Genomic DNA, 21,301 nt, shown 5'->3' on the forward strand with positions numbered 1-21,301 from the left:
CGATCCGCAAGGGAGATTGGCCAGGGCTAATTCAGTATGATATGAGTGTGACAGTGACACTAAGGGCTAGAACCGGTTGGAGCCGGCAACGAATGAAATGAGATTATCTGCGATGACAGGATTCCATTTTCCGGTATGGGACGCACCGAACGAGAGTAATGCGCATAATGAGAGGGGCACGCTGAACCTTAGCAGTGGAAGGGTGAGGGACTGTAGGCGAAGGCGGCGGTAGGTACTACAGTCGAGAACAAAATGTTGGAGGGTTTCGTCGTGACCGCATGCAGGACACCCTGGGGAAGGTTGCACCCCACTGCGATGGAGGTAAAAGTTAAGCGGGAGGGCAAGACACCGGAGACGCGTCAGACAGACTTCTGCACGTCGAGAGTGGCAATAGCGCGGGTTCCAAGCGAAAGACAGGTGTTCATAGCCGAGGCGGGGAGGAGGCCGAGCAAGGGATAGATAGCGTTTGTAACGGGCACGGACAACGGCAGCAACCGGCGGGAGGATAGGAAGCACGGGGCCGGACAGGGCCATCTTCGCCAGGGTGTCAGCGGCCTCGTTGAGCGGGAGCCCACAATGGCCTGGAACCCAGGTTACAATTAGGTGTGATATGTGAGAGGGGGCGAGTGAGGCCAGGACTGGGAACAACGAGCTATCGCGACAGTCCAAGGCCGATACCACAGATAAGGAGTCGGATATGAGAAGTGCCTTACAGAAAAGCGGGGGCACTTTGAGTAGTGCGAGGACCATTGCCAGGAACTCGCTCTCGTAAACAGGTGTATAGTCGGGCAAGCGGATAGGGAAACGGGCGTCAAGTTGCGGGATGACAATACCCACACCGGCCCGCTCGTCCGAGACAGATGCATCAGTTGCGATGATGAGGTGATCGGAGAACCGAGAAAAATGGCAATTCAACACAGTCTGGAGATGATTCAAGGAGGTGTGCTTCGCGCCGGGACGAAATATATCGAGAACCTGGACGGAAATTGGCACTGGCGGGGGCATAGGTGGGGCAATGTCTACAAGCGAGACGTCCAACGGGGTCAGCAGAAGCTGAGCAAAGAGGAGTTGAGGGATGTTTGATTTCCGCCATCGTCTACACATCCAGGATCGCATATATTTAAGAGAGTCATTATGCTCTAAAGCAAGGGGATTCTGCAACAATGAGAGCAGAGTGTTCACGGTTAGCAGGCGGAAGCGATCCTTCAGCGGCAGGACATGGGACTCAAGATACAGAGCATCTTTGGCAGTGAACCTAGGAAGGCCCAAGCATAAGCGTATCGCCTTCCTCTCTAAGATAAACAATTTCCTCAGCCGGTAGTCGGGAAGATGAGAGAAGATGACACATCCATACTCCAGTATAGGGCGAACGTAACATTTGTATACATAGAGCAACGCATTCCGACGCATACCCACACGGACGCTAGCGCACCGTTGAAGACAGCCTAAGGCAACAGAGGCCCTCTTACTGATGTAATCAACGTGGTATCCCCAGGTCAAACGGTCGTCGTACCATACACCCAAGTACTTCAGTGTGGGAGACTGGTCGATGCTCTGGTTGCCGATCATCAGCTCAATGTGGGGCGTCGCGCCGCGATAGCCAGGAGGAGGGATCAGGAGCACCGCACACTTTGGGATTTTGAGAGAGAGGTGGACTTCACGAGTCCACGCGAGTATGCGATCAACATGTCCCTGGAGCTTAGTGTAGAGCGTGTGCAAGGAGTGTGCCGAGGCAAAAAAGGCGACATCATCGGCGTAGGTGATAGTCAAGATGCCCGGGTCCAGAGGGAGGGAGCTCATGAGGATGTTAAAGAGCAATGGGGACAGAACAGCCCCCTGAGGCACGCCCCTGTGCAGGGCCTGGGACGATGAGACAAGGTGCCGGTCTGAGCACTGAAATGACCTCCCAAAGAGAAAGTTCCTGACCCATGAGAAGATATACATCGGGGCACCAACAGACGCCAACTTTTGCAGCAGTACACAATGCTCAACGCTGTCGTATGCCTGGGCTATGTCCAATGTGACAAGGGCTGAGAACTCACCCATCTCTTGGGCACGGCGAAGCTGACTCTCAAGGTTGAGATGGGCCATCCAGACGGAGCACCGCGACCGGAAACCTATTTGACTGCAGTTGTAGACGCCTGCTGAGTCCACAAAGTCAGATAGTCTGCGATGTATGACCCGCTCTACAGTTTTGCACAGGACAGACGTCAGTGCTATAGGCCGTATGTTGTCGAGAGCCAAACCCTTCGAGGCCACCTTTTTAAGCAGGACAACTCTGGCCGCCTTCCATGCAGAAGGGATCCACGAGGTCTCTAACGAGGTATTAATAATGTCGAGCAGGGCACGTGGGTGGGAAGACCACAAGGACTTAATCACGCCAGCTGATACACCGTCAGGACCAGGAGCCGTTGCGGGAAGTGCGCGCACTATGCAGTCCAACTCAGCCGATGTAACCGCGACGAAGTCAGGGTGCGACGACCCAGGTGAAGGCGGGGTAGGAGGGAGAGGTACTGTGTTGTGAAATCGTGCGGCTAAACCTATGGCCACGTCTTCAAGCCGCTGATGCGCATCCGCGTCAGACAAAACAGCAAGATCGCTGGGAGAGCAGGAGCGTTGGCTGCGAATAAACGCGATATGGCGATGGAGGGCTTTCCAGTGCCTCGGGTGCGACAGAAAGGAGTTGTGACCGTTATGAAATGCTTGTTTTGCAGCAGAAATCGTTCGTTTCAATGAGGCTTTAACGATCTGGTACTTCTTCCAGTTAGCGTAGCAGGTGTTGGATAGCAACTGCTTCCAAGCGGCTTTGCGCCGCCGATAATCCCTTGTGCATGCGTCGTTCCACCATGGTGCGCAACTGGATGGCGACCGCTTCGTAATTTGAAAGGAGGACTGCTCGATCGCCTGGGATATTGCCGACACCGAAGCCACAGCGCGGTCAACCGCACAGAGGCTGGTAGCCGCCTGCAGCAACGTAGCCAGTTTCTTCTCACGGAGAACACGGTAGCTACGGGGCACAAGCGAAAGGTGCGTAGTCATTGATGCCACTTCAAAATAGATGGGGAGATGATCACTAGACGTACCAGAAATCACCGTCATCCACGATGACGGGCGTACATGTGACGAACACAACGTGAGGTCGAGTACAGATCGGGTGGTTCCTCGTACGAACGTTGCCGAACCGTCATTGGCTATGGACATGTTGTGGCTGCAAATCCAGTCCCAGAGTTCGCACCCATGGGAATCAGTTTTGTGACCCCACATGACGTGATGAGAATTGAGGTCGCCCGCCACTACATAAGAGCCAGATGATTTAGAGACAATCGTGTCAAAGGTTGAGGCTGATTGAAAGCCAGCCGGGCAATAAACGTTGATGAAGCACAAGGGCCGGTTCCCCGGCATAGTAACTTGCACCATTAAGGCTTCACAAGCCGGTGACATGATCTGATGGATAATGCGGGATGAGTGCACTAGTCTGGAGGAAATCAGAGTCAGCAAGCCACCACCTTTACCAGCGGATCTGTCCAGACGATATGCGTGAAAATTGGGAAAAGAGAAGGTTCGGTAAGGCGCGAGCCATGTTTCTTGCAGCAAAATAATATCCGGGGTCAAAGAGGAAACAAGAGTATGCAGGTCAGGGAGAGCAGAGAGTATCGAGTAGCAATTCCACTGCAGAATTCGGAGGCTACCCATCACTAAGAATGGATTCCGCAACCGCTGCAGCGAGGACATCAGTGACAGTACCAGACATGTTCATGTTCTTATTGCCCTTCCTGTTGCGTTTTCCACCGGGAGTGCCGTGACCAGGTGATGACGGGGAGACCCCACGCTTGGAGATGGCAGAAGCGGAGTCCATTTCAAGATCAGCAGACTCGGCGTCGGCAAGCTGAGGTTGGGGTTGGCTGGGTGCCGGAAGACGAGATGGAGGTGCGTGAGCAGGCATATCCGCAAAAGGTTCAGCTGAGGGGACGCTGGTATTATTAGAGGCATGAGGTGCCACGGCCTCTTGCAAGGGAGGGAAGAGGGACGCAAGCATTGTAATCATCGGACTGATTTCTTCCCTGAGCTTGGCTACAGCAGCTTCCACGGCAGCAGAGATCATCTTCTCCAGGTCGCCATTGACAGGCCTCTGGGCCTTTTGGGCAAAACTGGAACCACGACCCCTTAGAGCAGCTAGAGCATCATAACGCGAGCAGTGCCGAGAATCCATAATTTCCAAAAGTAACACCTCTTGGTCACGGGAGCTACAGGTCTCGCAGTCAGCATAGTGAGGATCCCCACATAGGCGGCATTTCAGCTGGGCACCGTCAGGGCACGCTAGCTCTTCATGCTTATCACCACAACGTCTACAACATACATCCGATTTACAGTTCTTGGCCACATGCCCGAAGCGGAAACAGTGTCTGCACTGTACGACCCTGCGATGGAAGGGATCAACACGAAAAATGAGAGGCCACGACTTCACCTCAGAAGGGCAAGTGTGACCGGCGAACGTGACGATTACCGACTCGGTGGGGACGCGTTTATCATTGTCCAACCTGCTACAGCGGAAGGCTTCCAGAGCACCAACGGAATCGAATAGCTCGATAAGTTCACACGCAGGCAGTGAAACGTCAACGCCACGCACCACCCCCTTAACACAGGCAAGATGATGCGGGACGAAAGCTTCGACGGGCAGGCCACCGAAGGAGCGTGTCGTCAGCAAGGTCTGGACAACTGTCAAGTTGCGGGACCTGCAGACGATGCCGTCCCTTCCGTATTGACGCACCTCGGAGATGTCGCGGAAATCAGGAGTAACCTGTTCTAAACAGCGAATAAGGACCTTTGGGTTCTTGGAGCGAATGGACGTGCCATTTGTAGGTTTTATTACTACCGGGAGAGATGGTAGCCCATTATCAATGAAGCGATCAAGAGGATATGACGTGATATCGACAGATGATGACCAGTAATGGCAACTCTTTATTCGTCGTCTTTCTCTTTGCCATCTCGCGAGCCTATACAGAGCGCTCGTCGTCGTTAACACCATTACAACCAGCTCGACTGCTTTCTTGCCGCCCTTTAGGAAGAGGAGCGTTGTTGGTGTTGATGATGATAATAATGATCAAAACGGGGGATTAAGTCACGACAAAGTCGGGCTGGTGGTCTTGAATCTGTGCTGTCTTCGTTGCTTCGCGGTTCTGGCTCGTTTCTCTTCTGAATCAAAGAAAAGTTACCTCCTGTATATTTACTCCAACAAGCTCGCCTTTCACTGCTATCGGCCAGCGCTTTTTCTTCGGAGGCCGACCCCCGAGCGAGTCTCAGTTCGAAACGCGCGACTTTTCGACATCGGAGACTTCCGTTATTCAGGCAACAGAGTGAAAGAGAAGCTTCATCGTTCTTTCTTACCTTCTTTTTACGTTTTTCGGCGCATGTGTTGGCGTGGGGTAGGGTTACGTAAATGGCTTGTTTCCTCCATCTATGAAAAGATGTGGTTGACAAAGCTGTTGGGATCAAATAGCGCGAGATTGGGTTGCACTCCCCTTTCTCCTTGTCTACAAAAGACGCAGCCATAAGCCGAGTGAGCTTCCTACGCAAATTCGCGTAATTTTGGAGAGTGATTTTCGACGTGCAGGAATAAAATGTCATAGGAGACATAGTTGGTAAGCGACAGTGCTCGGGGAAAGCGCAAATATATATATAGGTTGTTTGCTCTAACGTGTCCAGAACTTATATTTAAAGCGAGCGATAAAAAAAAAGCAAGTGGTACTTTTCTGCTACTTGAGTAAGAAACAGGTACTGCTTCACTAGTAGCACCTGTTTCTTAGTCAAGTAGCTGAAAAGTAGCACTCGTCTCTCTTTTATCGCTCGCTTGAAATAAAATTTCTGGACCCGTTAGAGGAAACACCCTGTATATTTTTTAAAGCAGTCAAGCTTCGTTTCATCGGTAGCTTTCAAGAGTAAATTATGATATCATATCATGCATACATATAGGTCCATTATAGGACGACTCCGAAACGTCGGGACCTTCTTTTCGGCTATAACTCTTGGCTGGAGCCTAATTTCCGCCACAGGTCCATTAGCTGCTTACTCTTTGTATATTCGTGGTGGTTCCGTGTGTCGTGAGTGCTGTGGGTAGCATGCTTCTCCAAATACATACAAAACACGCACACACACAAAAACAGCCGGGACGTTCTTTGCCTTTGCTGAGACCGTGTAGCGTTCTAACACAAGGAATGCGCTCGCGAAGCATAAGGGGAACCATTGAATGTAATGCACCGCCATCTGTGCATGAACTATAGACAGAGATTCATGTTTCATGGCACGATGTTTCGTTTCTGTTTTTGGATTCTGTGTTAGCGCCGCGAAGCAACTGTGGCTATGAGTGCCATACAGATGTGACAGATGAATAGAGGACCAGCAGGAAGGAGTGGGGGACGGGGGGGGGGGGGGGTTAGTATGCTTTCTGGGCCGACCTCAGGGGGAACTGTGCCGACATTCGTCTCGGAATGGATTACCCGCAACTCATGGGTTACATCACAAAGATAATGTTCGATGATTGGGAAATGCAGGGACACTTCGCCACAGTAAGATCCTTACTGTGGCAAAGCACGCTTTACAAGCGCGCCCTTAGCGACGTTCGCGCGCGGCATAATATTGCGGAGTAATTTCGCATTTAGCTTTTGTTATATTTAGATTTATTTACTTTCATTTTGATTTTATTATACCTTATCCGAACTATACAAATTGAGAAAACAGCACGAAACAGGGGAGAAAATAAAACGCCAACGGTGTCTCTCCCACGACATACCGCACACAATGTGTACTCTGTCATCAACATTTCAAACACCGATTTCAATCGTGTACGTACCGGGAAACGAATTGAAAAAAAAAAGTGAAAGGAAAGAAATCCCGCTCTTCTTTACCTCATTTCCATTTTAGTAGCTCGAAGAGCGGGAGATCTCCAAGTGAGATCCCGTGTCACAAGGAAGACGGGAGCCGTGGGCAATCTTCGAAATTAGTCTGGGCCCCCGCAGAACAAGGGGCAGAGTTCCCTCAGGTCGTGCTGCACATATATAAATAGCTGATGGAGGGTCTTCCAGGGTTACAATGGGAGCCGCAATAATAATGTATAGAAAGGGATACCTCGGTACTACTTTCACGGTGAAGCAAAAGAGCTTGTGTCCTACGTACAAGCGAAAGTGCTTTAGGACTGCTGGAAAGGTCTCTCTTCTGTCTTTTCTTCTCGCATGTTTGTTTTTGCTACTCATCTCAAGTTAGCGTCGCTGAAAGGGCGATAGAGATGCGACCTGCGTTAAGGGATTGCGGTGCGCAGTTCCTCTGTAACAGAAGACGAAATTTCCGGTTTCTGTGCTGCCCTTCTATTTTTTCTTTCTTTTTCTTCTTCTTTTTATTCTTCTTCCTACGAGCAAAGTGTAACCCACGAGAGACACAAAGTTTAGTTTGTTAACATGTGAAAGGGCTGAGTGAGTTCTACCCAGCGGTGTAACTCCAGATTTCGATGTTTACTTTGTCGGAGGCTTCGTGGCAGGAAAGTGTGAGTAGTGCTGTCTCACTTTTATCTTTTACTTTTTATATTCATGTGTGATCACTAACTAGGGTTACTGGCAGTCACAGGTCTGGGCCACGAAGGCAAAGTACAGGCTGTTGCACATGTTTGAGCTTAGTGAGAATTTTTGTCGAGTCCCTTTAGGGCGTGCCTTTCTTCAACCCAAGGCTTGTTCCAAACGATAACCTTATAGGGTCCACTAACGTGGACAGTCGTGTAGGTCCGTCCATAACAGTTGTAAAGGGAGAAGAAATGGCGATTTTTGCCGATTTTGGATGAATGGCGATGCATGGAGATTTTTTTTTTTGTTCATTAAAAGTAACGTTTCACAAATAAGCGACTGAAATTCTAACTTGTGGATCTCCCTTCACGTCACGCAGCTCACCATAAGTCATCCTCTTTGAAACTTGAAGCACGTGCTGCACATCAAAACAAGGGATGCATAACATGTGCACTGTATAACAAATAATTCTTAAATCGTGTACATTTTATGTACTACTTATTGAACCGTTATACTTCCAAACATTGCTGCAAAACAGCGAAGTATACCTACGCGCTCAAAAAGTAGAGCGTCTAACATAACCTGTCATAACCAGCCTACGCCAGTAACCTCTTCCCGAACGTGTCGGGATACATCCCCTTTTTCCCCCAGCCCGGAACTTCAAACTCTCCATATTCCTCAATATTCCACCGCGTAGGCGAGCGTGACTCTGCGACGCATGAAATATTTGATCACGAAACGTGCTCGCTCGGAAAATGAACGACATTCCAGCGGCGGACGTGTTTAATGATTCTACCGGAAACCGGAAGCGACGCCATTAAGGACTCACCCTTTCTCCGCACGACACCAAAACAACACCCTCCAGTGTGGGCGTTCGTTGTCAGCGCGGCCCGCGAGGCCTTAGATGAGACTCGCTGTGATGCTCATTAATCGTCTGTTTTTGGACCGAAAGAAAATGTTCGCGCGTCTGATGTGCAGGCGGACGAAGAAGCGATGTTTGCGGGGGGGGGGGGGGGGGGGGGGAGAGAAGAGGAGCAAACTGTTTCTGGGGGACTGCGTGATTTTGGCCGCGAGTTAAACCGCTGTATCGCGTGTTATTTGTGCGGGGGAAGGAGAGGTTTCGAGAGGCACCAAAATGATGCGGAAATGTATGGTGAGTTAGAGTGGATAACGTGTAGCTTCTGGTCGTTGAGTAAGCAAATTACGAGTGAGTGATTTCGAAGGAAATAAGGTTGAAGAGAGGTAACGGGCGTATGAAAGCAAGATGGTGGTTGTGATGTTAGGTGCGTACTTAACAGCGAAAATGAAGGTAGGAAATTGTGAAAGGTTACCTACCTCTCCTACAGGGAGTCGTAGTTTTTTTTAGCGTGACGACATGCAGGATGCTGTTGACAGTATAGAGGCATTTATTTATTTTCAATACTATTTGTCCCAAGGGAGCGTTACAGGGGGAGATGTTGAAAACTTTAATATGATTATTACGGAAATTGGCTCTCCTACTGGCAAGTCGGTACACTTAAAAACAATCAAAATGTTAGACAAGCACCACTCGCAGTAGACAGCAATCAATCAATATCAATATCGAATCGTAACAACAAGGACGTTGTGGCTACGAAAACGAATAAAAATGCCAACTACATTTAAACAATTTATTTCCCGAGTAATTTAAATTATCAACAAAAAACAAATGTCCCCTGTGGTCCTATTGGGCAATATACATGACATTCTCGGGTAAACATAAACAAGCCCCCGCCACAACTTCCGGTGCCACGAAGACTTCGGTCCTTCCACGACTGAGGACGCTCGTATCCAGCCGCCATGCAGAATTATATCTTTCGCTTTCTTGATTTGTTGCAAACGGGGGGCGTACGCCTTTTTAGAAATGGCGTATACCACCCTCTCTCCTCAATTCAGAAGCTAGAAGGGGTATCTGAGGTATCAGAAGGGGTACAGCGATACCTGTACCATTCAGCACAGTGGTTGGCGCAGAGCGCGTGTTTGCAGTGAAACCGGATGTCGTTTTGACACCAAACCGGAAGCGGTGAAAACGGCATGTATTGGTAGCAGAAAGAGAGTCGTATAAGAATGCGGTAAGGAGTTTCTTGTTGCCGCCCTGTCGCATTTCCTTCAAAATGCCACAGACGTATGTTCGTGGCATATAAGCTTCGATGTGTCACAGCTGTCTGTCACATGGTCACACGCTCACTGAGTAAGACGTGAAAATGTGTTCCTTTCTTCATCAATACTCTACACGCTTACTCTAGTTCACGTTCAGTGCAGGGGCCGGACAGTTAGGTGCACAATGGACACTCATGTAATATGCGTGAGATAAACTTTGGCATCATCATTCGTTCGGTCGGTGGGATCGACGACACCATAAATCGCAACTGCTATGGAACACTGCGTACAGCATGGCTACTGGGAACAGTGTCGTATGTAACATCCTTCGTACAACATGTGATGGGAGAACACGCGGGTAGTTCACATATCGCGATTCTCGCCGTGTTAATTACTATGTATTTTCGTGTGTTTACCGATCCGTTTAGCACATGCAGATGATCGATTCCCCGGTATTTACACACGGAGTGGTACAGTGGGGTCACTATAGATAGTCCTGAGGGATCAGATGTGCTGCAAGATGTTTCTTTCTTGGTACATGACCGCTGGACGACAGGAGGATTCGTGAAAAGCAAAATTACTCGTTTGGGTTACCTTCTGCATACTTTCATTCCCTTGCAGTAAAGTAGGCTGGCGTCTAAAGTGTTCGAGCGTGTCTAAGAGGCCAAGCGACCAGCAACACTTCTGTGGTCATCCGCTAATAGTTGTTGCTGCAAAAATGAAAAGATAAAGAGGGAAACACCGTTGAAGGCTCTGCCGGTAACGCGTTGGACTTCAAAACCAAATGACCCTCCTGTAATCTTCAACACAAGCAAATGGACGGATAAGTATTACGTTACACCTCGCGAGAATCCGCGACGTCAGAGACCACGTGACTTCCACAGCCAATGAAGCGAGCGCCTATCGTGTTACTCCTCGCGAGAATTCAGCGTTAGTTCCGTTACAACGAATAATGCATTATAAGCCACAACCCAACTACGACTTACCCTGACCTATATGCTTTCTCACCGCGGTGCACTCTCCTTTATCGAGCTCCGGCGTAGCTTTGCTATACCTCCGTGGTAGCATTCACCCAGTAACTACAATCAGTGCCAATCTAATCAGCCATCCATTTTTCTTACGCGACATATCTCCCCGACCACCAATCCGATTTTGCGTCACCTCCCTGCAAATTCGAGTCACGTCTTCGCTAATGGCAAGAGGCAGCAAATTTTTCTCTCCCTCCCCCCCTCCCAGCCATATCGCCCCCTCTCACTTATGACCGTGTACAACCCTTTCTATACGGCTCATTCCACGTTTTCTAGCATTTGATTTATTCGCACGGACGCCGCTACCGACATCGTGGAGGAAACGGCACCGAAAAATAAGTGGATTACCCTCGTTACTATGGGAACAACAGCGACTATCCGATCGCACCACAGGAAATGACGGCAAAAAAAAAAAAAGAAAAAAAAACAAGGAAAAAGAAAAAAAAAACGGGAAGAACGAATGTACCGAAAGTAAACTACGTCGCCCACGGGAAGACGACGCCACATTTTCATTTCTTCCTTTTATGCTTGTCAAAATATTTTCTCTCTTGGCACTTCCTTTCTCTTGCCACTCCTATTCAAGATTTTGTTTCCGGTCCTTTCCCGTTCACGTTTTTTTTTTTTTTTTTTTTATCATCCACCGTACAGGGTTGCCTCGACGATGTTCGATTACGAGGCTGGGATAAAAACAAAGGCTCTTTTCAGAAAATAGCTCTTGTTCTTCGAGATTTCTTTTTTCTGCGTGTGTATTTCTTTCGAAGTATGGGCATTAAATGGAAAAGGAGAAAAGGAAAGAAAAAAAATAACACCTCGTCGCAGGGAAATGTGCCGATAACCCTTTTAACCTCTTTCAGCCTCCTTTAGCGTGTCTGTTTTCCTTTAGGCTTCGTCTGTTTTGAGATTTTTCTGGTGGATTCCATTTCGTTTTCCCCCTTCTCTGGGAGGGCTGTGGGGAGGGGCGAAACCTTTCAGCGCGTTGTCGTTATCTTATCTGTCTGCTGCCTCTTCTTCTTCTTCTTCTTCTTTTTACTTCTTCGCGAGGCGTGCTCGTCTAATGAGGGCCCCGGCGAATGTGCTGGGCTGCTTCCGGCTCGCTTTTCGCGAACTCGGCTTTTCTTGTGTACGTCCTCTGTGGTGTGTTCGTGTGTGATGTGTTCGTGCGAAGAATAAGATCAGTAATCGGCTGATTGGATGACAGCGGTGGAAGTCTAACATAACAGTATGACGTGCAGTCGTTGCCTGTCCGGAAACGACGAATTAGTGTTTTCTGTTGGCGTTTCTTACTAGTTTCTTTCTAGTTCACCCGCACCCCATCTAAACACACGCAAGAATTCGAAAATGGCAAAAAAAAAAAAAAGAACACAACTAAATTATATTACCCAGGAACATGATGGAATGTAGCAGTATAGCGGTTCTGCGGCTGAAACACACAATAGACGAACACCACACAAGATGCCTACTAACAATAACAGTTGACGTATGGTAGTCGTGAAAAAGGCAGACAGTGGTTAAAAAAAAATCTGTGTGATCTGTGTGTCAGAGAGATCAACGATTCAATCGCAGATTCTTATCGTCATTAGTGTGGCCGACACGTATGCGAACGGGTGGTTACCACACTGTACGAATCTTTCTTCTTCCTTTTTTTTAACTTTTTAAATGCAGTTCACAACTTTTATTGATAATCACGAATTTGCTTTTTCCAAACTGCTGTCACCTTACGAATCGTGCATCAATCCATGAGCCAACGGCAGTGGTGGAGATGATAACAGCTTGCCGTTTGTAGGCCTCACGGCTGCGTGCATCAGGTTATAGTCTAGAGATGAAAGTCGCTGCACAAGTTCTTCGATAGCAGTTCAGAAAACGCTTCACTTCCCTTCGTCTCAAAATTGAAGCAATTCGAACACCGAAACATCAATCCACATCATAATTGAAACTTTTTTTTTTGTTGTTGTTGTTGTTGCCACATGAGATCATTTTAAAATTCAACATGGCTTCCGTCTTGAACAATACAGTACATTAGCTTAGAGGAGAAAAGAAAGATGTTGACTATTTAGTTCCTCTTGTTTCCTCCCTTTCCTCCTCTGCCTCATTCGTATTCATTCCTTCAGCTAACACTCGCCGACAACCCCAACGCAACCACTAACCCCTCCTCGCTTTCTAGCGTCCCCTCCACATCTCCTCCCTCACTTACCCTCCAACCTCCATCGAAGCTATTATCCACAGTCGGACGAACGCAGAGAATTTTCCGAGGCCTGCTCAGGCGAATCTGCACACTCAGCAGCAGCAGGAGGACGACGACGTCAAGTCTAGCAGAAACTTAGACCTGAGCGCGTGTCATTCGGAAAGAAAAAGAAGAGTGAGCAACTGCCCCCGCACTGAAATAGCAAAGTGTCACCCGGCCGAGAGTCAGTGAGGGTATAAAGTCGCGCAACTATGGCTGCCACAGCGGATTCCAGGGCGAATCCCTTTCTTCCTTCCCGAACTTATTTTTTTCCTGCTTTTCCTTAGCCGGTCTGCTTGTTTTGTGCGTCTGCTAGTTTCGGTTTCGTTTTCACTTCTTCACGTCTGCAATGGTTGATTGGGCCTTCGGAATTCGCTGCCCAGCGATGCGATCTTTCGCAAATTGGATCCCTGGTGGCCTGGAGGGGTGGGATCTGTTCTTTCTTCGTTTGATTCTCCTCGCCATCCGCCTACTTCTTCTTCTTTTCACCCGTTGAGCTGAGTTGAGGACCGCAGCTTCGTGAAGTATGGCCGGTAGCATCCGAACTAGCGTTCTTGTACTGCGCAATTTACTTTTGCGCATGTTTTGTACCGTTAAACGCATTTTCCTTCGCCGTCAAAGCGGGCTGCGGTGATCGTGGATAAGCGACCGTCTAATGTGAATTCCTGCTGATTGGAAGGCTTTCGTGCGCGAGGCTTTTCTCAAGGGTGCCGACCGCTGGAGGATAGTGTTTCGACGCCGCCTACTCTTCACATACTCGTTAATACTTTTGCCGCCGACACGTAATACATTGTGTCTTCGTGAAGTCTATCGTTAGCTTCACATTGTTACGATTGGGACTGTTTCCTCGCAATGCCACCCAGACGCAGCCAGCGTAACCTGATGTGACGGATGTGTTAATGGCTTACCACCTTGTGTACGGAGCAGGGCAGAGGCTGGTTCTCCAGTGGGTGACAGCCCATTGTGGTGTCGCGGGGAATGAACAGGCCGACAGCGCCGCAGAAGCAGCTGTCTCGTCTCGAAGACGGACGAGTATTGCGCTGTTGAGAGGAGATCGTCGTTGCATTCTTCAACGTCTCGTGACACCCCTGGCTTCCCGTCAATGGACAGTTGACTTCCTTCCCCCTCCCATCTATGCAGTGAAGAGTTGATCCAACGCTCGCTTTCCGCATGCCACGAAACACCTCTAGTCAAGATGCTCCGTTAATTCATCAAATGCGACTCGATGTGGCTTTTACAGCTCAGTGGCGTTACCGCTTGGGACAAGTTGACTTTCGCAGATGCTGTCACTGCGGTGCTGTAGAAGATCTAGAGCACATTCTTCTTCATTGCCCACACTACAAACCTTCGCGAACCGCACTCTCCGGGCCTCTTAATCAGCTGAACTCTCGCCCCCTCTCTCTATCAAAATTGCTTTGTCCCTGGCCACATCCAGCCTACCAACGCTCTGCCCTCAAAGCTCTCTTCACCCTTCTGGATACCATACGACTTTGATCCTTATTGTGAAGGGGCTCATTATTTCATTCTCCGCATCCCCACCAGCAATGGGGTAGAGTATCGCCCCTGGCGATGAAACTCCCCATTCATCATCTCAAAATGAAGTTGTTGTTGTGGTTGCTCTAACCTAATCGGCTCGTGATGTGATTGATTGATTGATTGATTGATTTGTAAAAGAAAAAATGGAGATGTTAGTCCCGAGCCACTCGGGACTGGCTACTCCAGGGCGCGTTATTCAGAAAAGAAGAAAGGGAAACTACACAAATCTATACACTTTGAAATGGGATACGTAGATGAAAACATCACCACAAAAATGTGTGATCATGTGACTTGAGTGCCCCGGGAGTGATGAACAGGATGGGGCCGGAGTTCACAGGAGAATTGCTCGAATGTGCTCAAACGGCAGGATATAAACTTTGAATTGTATATGTGTTTTTCTTGTTCGTCTGTATATAAGCGAGATGCTGTAGGGCCTCGCGCCTTTTGTTCGTCAAAGCTATGTACAGGGTGTTACCCTATAAAAGTCTACCCGTGCCGCCATGCCGTACTCGGCAATTACTCAATGCAGGTGGCACATTGTGCGGTCTTCATATAAAGCTCATACGGACATTTAATCTTGGTAAATTTCGAAGTGATTGAGTGCCGCAGCACGAAGTTATAACTCAAAACGTGCAATTCCCGTAGTCAAAACAATCAAGATGGCGGCGTTGAGAAGAGCAGTTGACATGCTGCTCCCCAGACGGCGACGTGTCGCATATCCTTCCAGGTGGATGGAACCGCAGTTTTCATTTCGCTTTCGTGTAACTGTCATATTTTGCTCAGAAGTAAGCAACGTGGGGAACGAAAATGCCGACGAACTCAGCTGACGACACCCAAAAGAGAGGTCGTCTGCTTACTGAAAGGCAGTGAAATAACATAACTCGGGGACATCGCTGACTGGATGGACGGATGGATGGATTGCCAGAGCGACACGTCGCCGTCTGGGGAGCTGTGTCACAACAGCGATTCACAACACCGCCATCTTGGCGGTTTTGACTACGGGAACTTCACGTTTTGCGCTATAACTTTGCGTTACGGTGCTCAATCACTTCGATATTTACCATGATGGAATGTCCTTATGAGTTTTATACGTAGGCAACACATCGTACCACCTGCATTGGTAAATTGGCGAGCAAGGCATGCCGGCGCGGGTAGATAATAATAATAATTGGGGGTTTTACGTCGCGAGACAACTGAGATCATGGCCGGCGCGGGTAGACTTTTATAGGGTAACACCCTGTAGAATAAACGCTCTTCTACAATTGGACCGGGCCCTGCCTTCTCCTTTTCCTTGAGAGCTGACTCCCACGAGAATCGCAACAACATACAACACTTGATAAGGCATTGAACGCGTTTAGGATTAGAAGCGCAGCGGACTGTTGTCTGGCTTTCTACTGTCTGTATACTGACGATGCGTAAAATATGCGTAAAACGGGGCTAGCACGGAGATTGTGTATGGTGCGCTACGTCCCGATGTCTTTTTTCTTTTCTTTCTTTTTTTCATTTTCATGGATGGGACTTGGTGTGCCCGTGAAACGTTGATCCTATACGTGACGATCCGGGGCTTTTCACAGGCGCCATGAAGGGAGTGTGCGATCTGCAGCTATGGCGGCAACGTCTAGGAATGCTATCATATCAACGTCACTATCATAATAGAGATTACGTTTTGCGTAACCGCACCGCTCGCATACTCCTTCGATGGTGGTCCGCTAGGAATGTCTCGTATTCGACTGTTGCACTCACCTCCCTGTTATAATCCCACCTCATCTTCTAGCAGCTCAAAACGTTGCGCACTTTTATGATTTATATTTTTTTTATGCGTATAAGTATTTCTTACCTCGTAATGAACGTCTCGGTTCAAATAAAATCCATATTTCATTTACAAAGACACTGTTTACCTCTCGGGTGCTACATTAAAGATAATAATAATAATAATAATAATAATAATAATAATAATAATAATAATAATAATAATAATAATAATAAACTTTATTTAACCACAACCAGCGATTCGGACCAGTGACACAAAAGCCTGCTAACGATAGGGTACCGTGAATATTGAGGTCTTATCGTCTGTGATAGAGTGAACCCGTCGATTTTTGTCTCTCATTGTGTGCATGAATTCACAAGTTATTCAACTGTCCTATTTTTTGTTTTTTCTTTCTCTTTTTTTTTTTTAGATATCGCTCACTTTGGGAGCCACAGTCTCGCTTTTTCGTTTTAGGAGAATATAGGGCCAAAAACTAACCAATGGCAGAGAGAGCAGATAAAAATGTCTCTATTGCGAAGCACCGATTTTTACTCCCCATTGCCCTTTCGAGCTTTAAGCGCACGTGCTTTAAAAATCAAGAATCGAGAGATTTCCCAAGTAAAACACTGCAAGGCTCAAAAATGCAAAAATAAAAGCAAACACGCACTGGTATTAAGTCGGTGATTAGGAGCCCGAGCCATATAATTGGGTCAGAAGCCTTGAATGGTCAATAAATGAGAAGCCGTCGCTGTAAAATTAATGACACAGTCGGCCGCGCGTGCCGCACCCTCTGAATCGCCTGCGTCTTTGGACAATTTAGAAATTTATTGGCGTAGTAGTTTCTTTTAACTTCGTTGGAGACCTCAGTTTCAAATGGCGTGGCTGGGCGCGTGCTGGGTCTCCTTCCGGTTATTTTTCTGAATTTTTTTGTTTGTTTTTTCTGTCTGATTATTTTGTAATCCAACTTTCCCTTACTTCCGCCCTGACCTTTAATTCTCCCGCTGTGTCACAAAATCGAACGATCCCCCCACTCCCTTCGAAATGAGATTAACGACCGTGACGATTTTTGTTTCTGTTTTTGTTCTGACTTTGTATAATTTTAAATATTGTGCTCGATAATGAGCTCTATAGTCACGCCAGTGCGCTCACACAATGAAGGCACAGTAGAAGAATGTTGACAGCTGACGGTGCTGACCTTTTTAACCATGTTTTGTAAGACCAAATAAGTTACATCAACTGCGCATTCGCTGTCCTCCAGTGCAGTGATGGAGAGTACTTGAAGCACCATGGACTACGGAGTACTTGTACTTTATTTTTAGTAGCATCTCTAATTGTGTACTTTGTACAAGTGCTTTTCTGTCGTATTTTCCCATCAAGTAGGAGAACGGAAAGCACAGTGAGGCGTGGGGCCTAGTGTTACATTGCCGATATCTGCCTCATATGGGAACCTTAGAAAATCGAATATGTAACTCTGAACGTCAGACAGTGCGACATCGTCATCAGTTGATGCTACAAATGGCGTAGCCTTGTCAGGTAGGCAGATCTTATTGGAGGACGTATTTCGAGGAAGAAAAACTATTTTGATGACATTTCTTTGTGGTATACAACAATAGTGACCTGAATCCTAGGCGTTATGACTGTAGTAGATGAATGAAAAGATGACATGCTGTTTGCTCGCGCTCAGCCACGTACTGATGTGCGCATCTCAGTAGCTGTGTTATGGGGTGTTACGGCAGCACATCGCGCACGCTGAAGCAGTCTACGAGAGTGTGGTGAATAGTACGGCTTCTACACGAAGTCGAGGTTCCTGCAGTAGATACATACGTTTTCTGAGGCAGACCAAAAAAGACCGAAGTCGTTTGTCGATCCCGACGTTCCTGATATGGCACTGCTAAATAGGAGCGATATTGTTGACGACTTGCCTTCCCTAGAGTCACTAAATGAGCTTCGCTTCAGAGTATCGACACTGAGGTTCAGGGGAGAGCAGGAGCGCCATCTTGTTTCCGCACCACACCGGTGCCATTCCCAGTTGAGGATCAAAGACAGCTAACATAATGCTCGCAGTGGGATAGAGAAGAGTATATGATTGTTGTGCGATAATCCATGTATTGTTCACCAGAGCGTCCCGAGGATGTCAAGGTGAGCTGAAGGCCGTGAGCCTTGATGAGCCGTTTGCAAGAGGAAGGAACATATCACCCGCGCACGATAGATGGCATCGTCCGCAAAAATGCGCCTGAAGTGCGCGTGCGCGTGGCTACCGTGGCGCGGAAACAAGATGGCGCGTGCTCGCTCTTGGAACTCAGTGTCGATACTCTGAAGCGAAGCTTATTTAGTCACTCTAGTGTGATGCTCGCCCCGAGCCATGCTACACGTTCGAAGTTGACCTTCCATCAATTAATTGGTTGTATGCTCTTGGTATCATACTCCCCCACTGGCTGTAACATTCTGCCCGAGTCTGGGGCACACAGTTACCAGAGTTAGCTGTCTATATTTTCGCAATTTGTCGGAGTATCTCTTAAAAACCAGGGTTTAATTCGTATGGCCAATATAGAACAAGATTTGTTCTAGCCTGTGGAGTTACAAATGCAAAGTTTTCTTTCCTGTACAAAAATACAAAAACCGAATAACTTAAGCCGAGCGATTCACCTGCGACTATATAAATGGGTCGATTTGTACTTGAACTTTGAACTGTACCTTCTGCCTCGCTAAATCCGATGAGTTTTCCTGTGTTTATTCAAAATGTATTGATATATATATATATTTAAACTGATTTAAATCGAAATTTATTGACGCAACCAGCGTAATTTTAACGTTCTGAGCTGAAACCGTGATGTTTGTATTTTCTACTTGTGGTAGCACTGATACTGGCTACATAGGTTACCCGTCTAAGTGTCTCCATAAGTGTAGGATATTTGCACGTCACGTTTACAAGAAAAAAATAGAAGAAAAGCACGGCAAGGGCTCGCTTTTACAAAACCGGGCTGTCGTGTGAAGCGAGATTAGACACCATCCAAGCAAGGTTAACTCTCGCCTTCCTTTCACGAAAGCAGGTTAACGCAGTCTCCCGAAAACGTATACGGCTTTCGTTGGTTGGGTCGGTTGAGGTTAAGCGTCAAATATTTTAGAGCTGTTTTTGACGGAGAGGCGCTCGAAGCAGTACCTAAAATACGACGTCAGAAGCAAAATTCTGGTCGAAGTTTTACGTAAATTACGAACGTAGTGTACGGAGATATGTTCCAGACGTTATGAATAAAGCGTTTACGCTGCGATACCTTCCGAAAAAGTTTGATCACGTACTGCAATCAGGTATCCGCACAAGCGACTTTATATAGGGCGAGATGCTGGCGGAGAAGGGCGAGGATAAAAGCACGCACCAAGAAGATATCGCGAAAAAAAAGCAAAGAGTACCGGAACAACGTTGGAGGAAACGTTGGAAGATTTGTTACAAAACGCGAGCAGGAGGGCGCTCAAAGCGATGCTGCTATAGGGGACGCGCAGCGGAAGAAGGAATACTCTGTGGCGAGCGTACAGAATCTTCTGGAGGCGCAAGGAATCCGCGAGAAACCGTCACATATAAGGCTGAGATGGTCAAGTGCACTCAACGCTAATGTTGCTTCTTTCGCCCTCGCTAGTGTCTCGCTCGACGTCTCAGCCGGTAAAATCACTCTTGTGGATATCGGGGTCGCTCACACATACAGCAACGTCAATGGTAACGTGCCGTTGCCGTCGCCGTTGTCATACGCCGTCGTTCATACCTCAGTCTCGCCGTGGTCGCGTAATTTCCCGCAGGGCGCGAGATCTGCCTTTTCGCGAGAAGCTAAAACGGATGCTAGCAACGACGCGCGTGATTCTGCTTCATGGTTATTCGTGGGAGCTTTTCTGCTGTTTTACCTCAGTCGGAAGGTAAATGCAGAGAGTAGGCAGAAACGCCGAAGGTCCTTGTTTCGCGAAATTCGTCGCCCATTGGTCAGTGTAGCGTAGATGGGGTCACGACACGGCAAATGTTGGACATGCCTCAACGCCCTTTCGCCGTGGGGCGCGGGTGATAACGGCGTCGTTACAGCGAGAGAACGGCTCGATCTGCCGCTGACGCCGCTCCTTTCTATTTCCCTAACCTAGGGAACCTGTTTAGTAATGAGTATGCTGAACCCGAGGGGCTAAGCGGCGAGTTATTGCTTGGGAAACTCGTTGAACTTCTTAATCTTCTGCTTGCTATACGGAGATTGAATATAGGGACTCGCTAACTTTACAAAGTTTTACAGGATCGTTAGCTCCCTCCGAATCCGAATTCGTAACGCCGTCACACAATCAGAGCGCAGCCCGCTGAGTCGGACGCTGGTACGGTTTATGGGTGAACGACTCGCTAAACATGACAGGGAGTTCCTTTCCGAATCCGTTTCGAGAGGTGAAGATGTCGTCCTGTGGCGAGGCGCAACCACTGTTTGTGGAACCCTTCTCATTTCACGCAAGCGCGTCATGGTTGACGATGATCTACCTCTCATTCGTGAAATGGTTTGAACTAAATGCAGAAAAAACGAGGCAGCTGCGGAGATCGCAATAGAAGCAGACACCAGAACAACACAGTACGGTACACGTGACTCATTCCATTTGTTCCATCGCTGCTAGGGGTCGCCACGACGTCGGTGTCGTACTGTGGAGCGCCGTCCGTTGCACTAAAACACATCGGAGGGAGCTCCGTACCACGGTCTCAAGACGGATAGGAAGTCTGAGTCGAGGTGCGCCTACGATTCTCTAAAAGTCTGACGTTCCTGTAAAGCAGTAAAGCGGTCATCCAAGCCTTCCAGTAGTTCATGTTCATTCCCGTTCATCAGCGAGCATTTGGCGTCCGATCAGCGTGGCTTACCCGCAGCAGACGGCGTTTACAACCGACGTAACGAACGTTCCCAATACCTGGCTGCTGTTCGTTGCAGCACTATTTCTTTTCTCGCGCCATCGCAACAGTTGCCAGGCGTTAAGTACGAGGCAAACATCGGCGCTTGTTAGGCGTATCCTGAGGCACTTTTACTACGGGGCGCTGTATAGAAGAGCCGTTAGACGGTCGTTAACCCTTTTAGTCCTCTGAAGATCGACCGGATTCTGC

The 21,301-nt window shown here is 48.1% G+C and overlaps 2 protein-coding genes across 3 annotated transcripts in view; one reads left to right on the forward strand and one right to left on the reverse strand.

The window, feature by feature from the left end:
• LOC135394665 (leucine-rich repeat-containing protein 24-like) overlaps nt 1-21,301 on the forward strand; it is a 255,982-nt gene that overhangs the window by 134,559 nt on the left and 100,122 nt on the right. The gene's annotated exons all lie outside the window — the stretch shown is intronic.
• Nucleotides 67-3,039, reverse strand: LOC135395924 (uncharacterized). The gene has a single exon (XM_064627010.1). It carries the CDS (start codon nt 3,037-3,039, stop codon nt 67-69), a length of 2,973 nt encoding a protein of 990 aa, XP_064483080.1.

This window comes from Ornithodoros turicata, chromosome 5, assembly GCF_037126465.1.
Source record: "Ornithodoros turicata isolate Travis chromosome 5, ASM3712646v1, whole genome shotgun sequence".
NCBI lineage: Eukaryota > Metazoa > Arthropoda > Arachnida > Ixodida > Argasidae > Ornithodoros > Ornithodoros turicata.

What these genes read in the sequence shown, in the direction of transcription:
- LOC135395924 (XM_064627010.1), bottom strand. Translation starts at nt 3,039, where the DNA reads ATGACTACGCACCTTTCGCTTGTGCCCCGTAGCTACCGTGTTCTCCGT.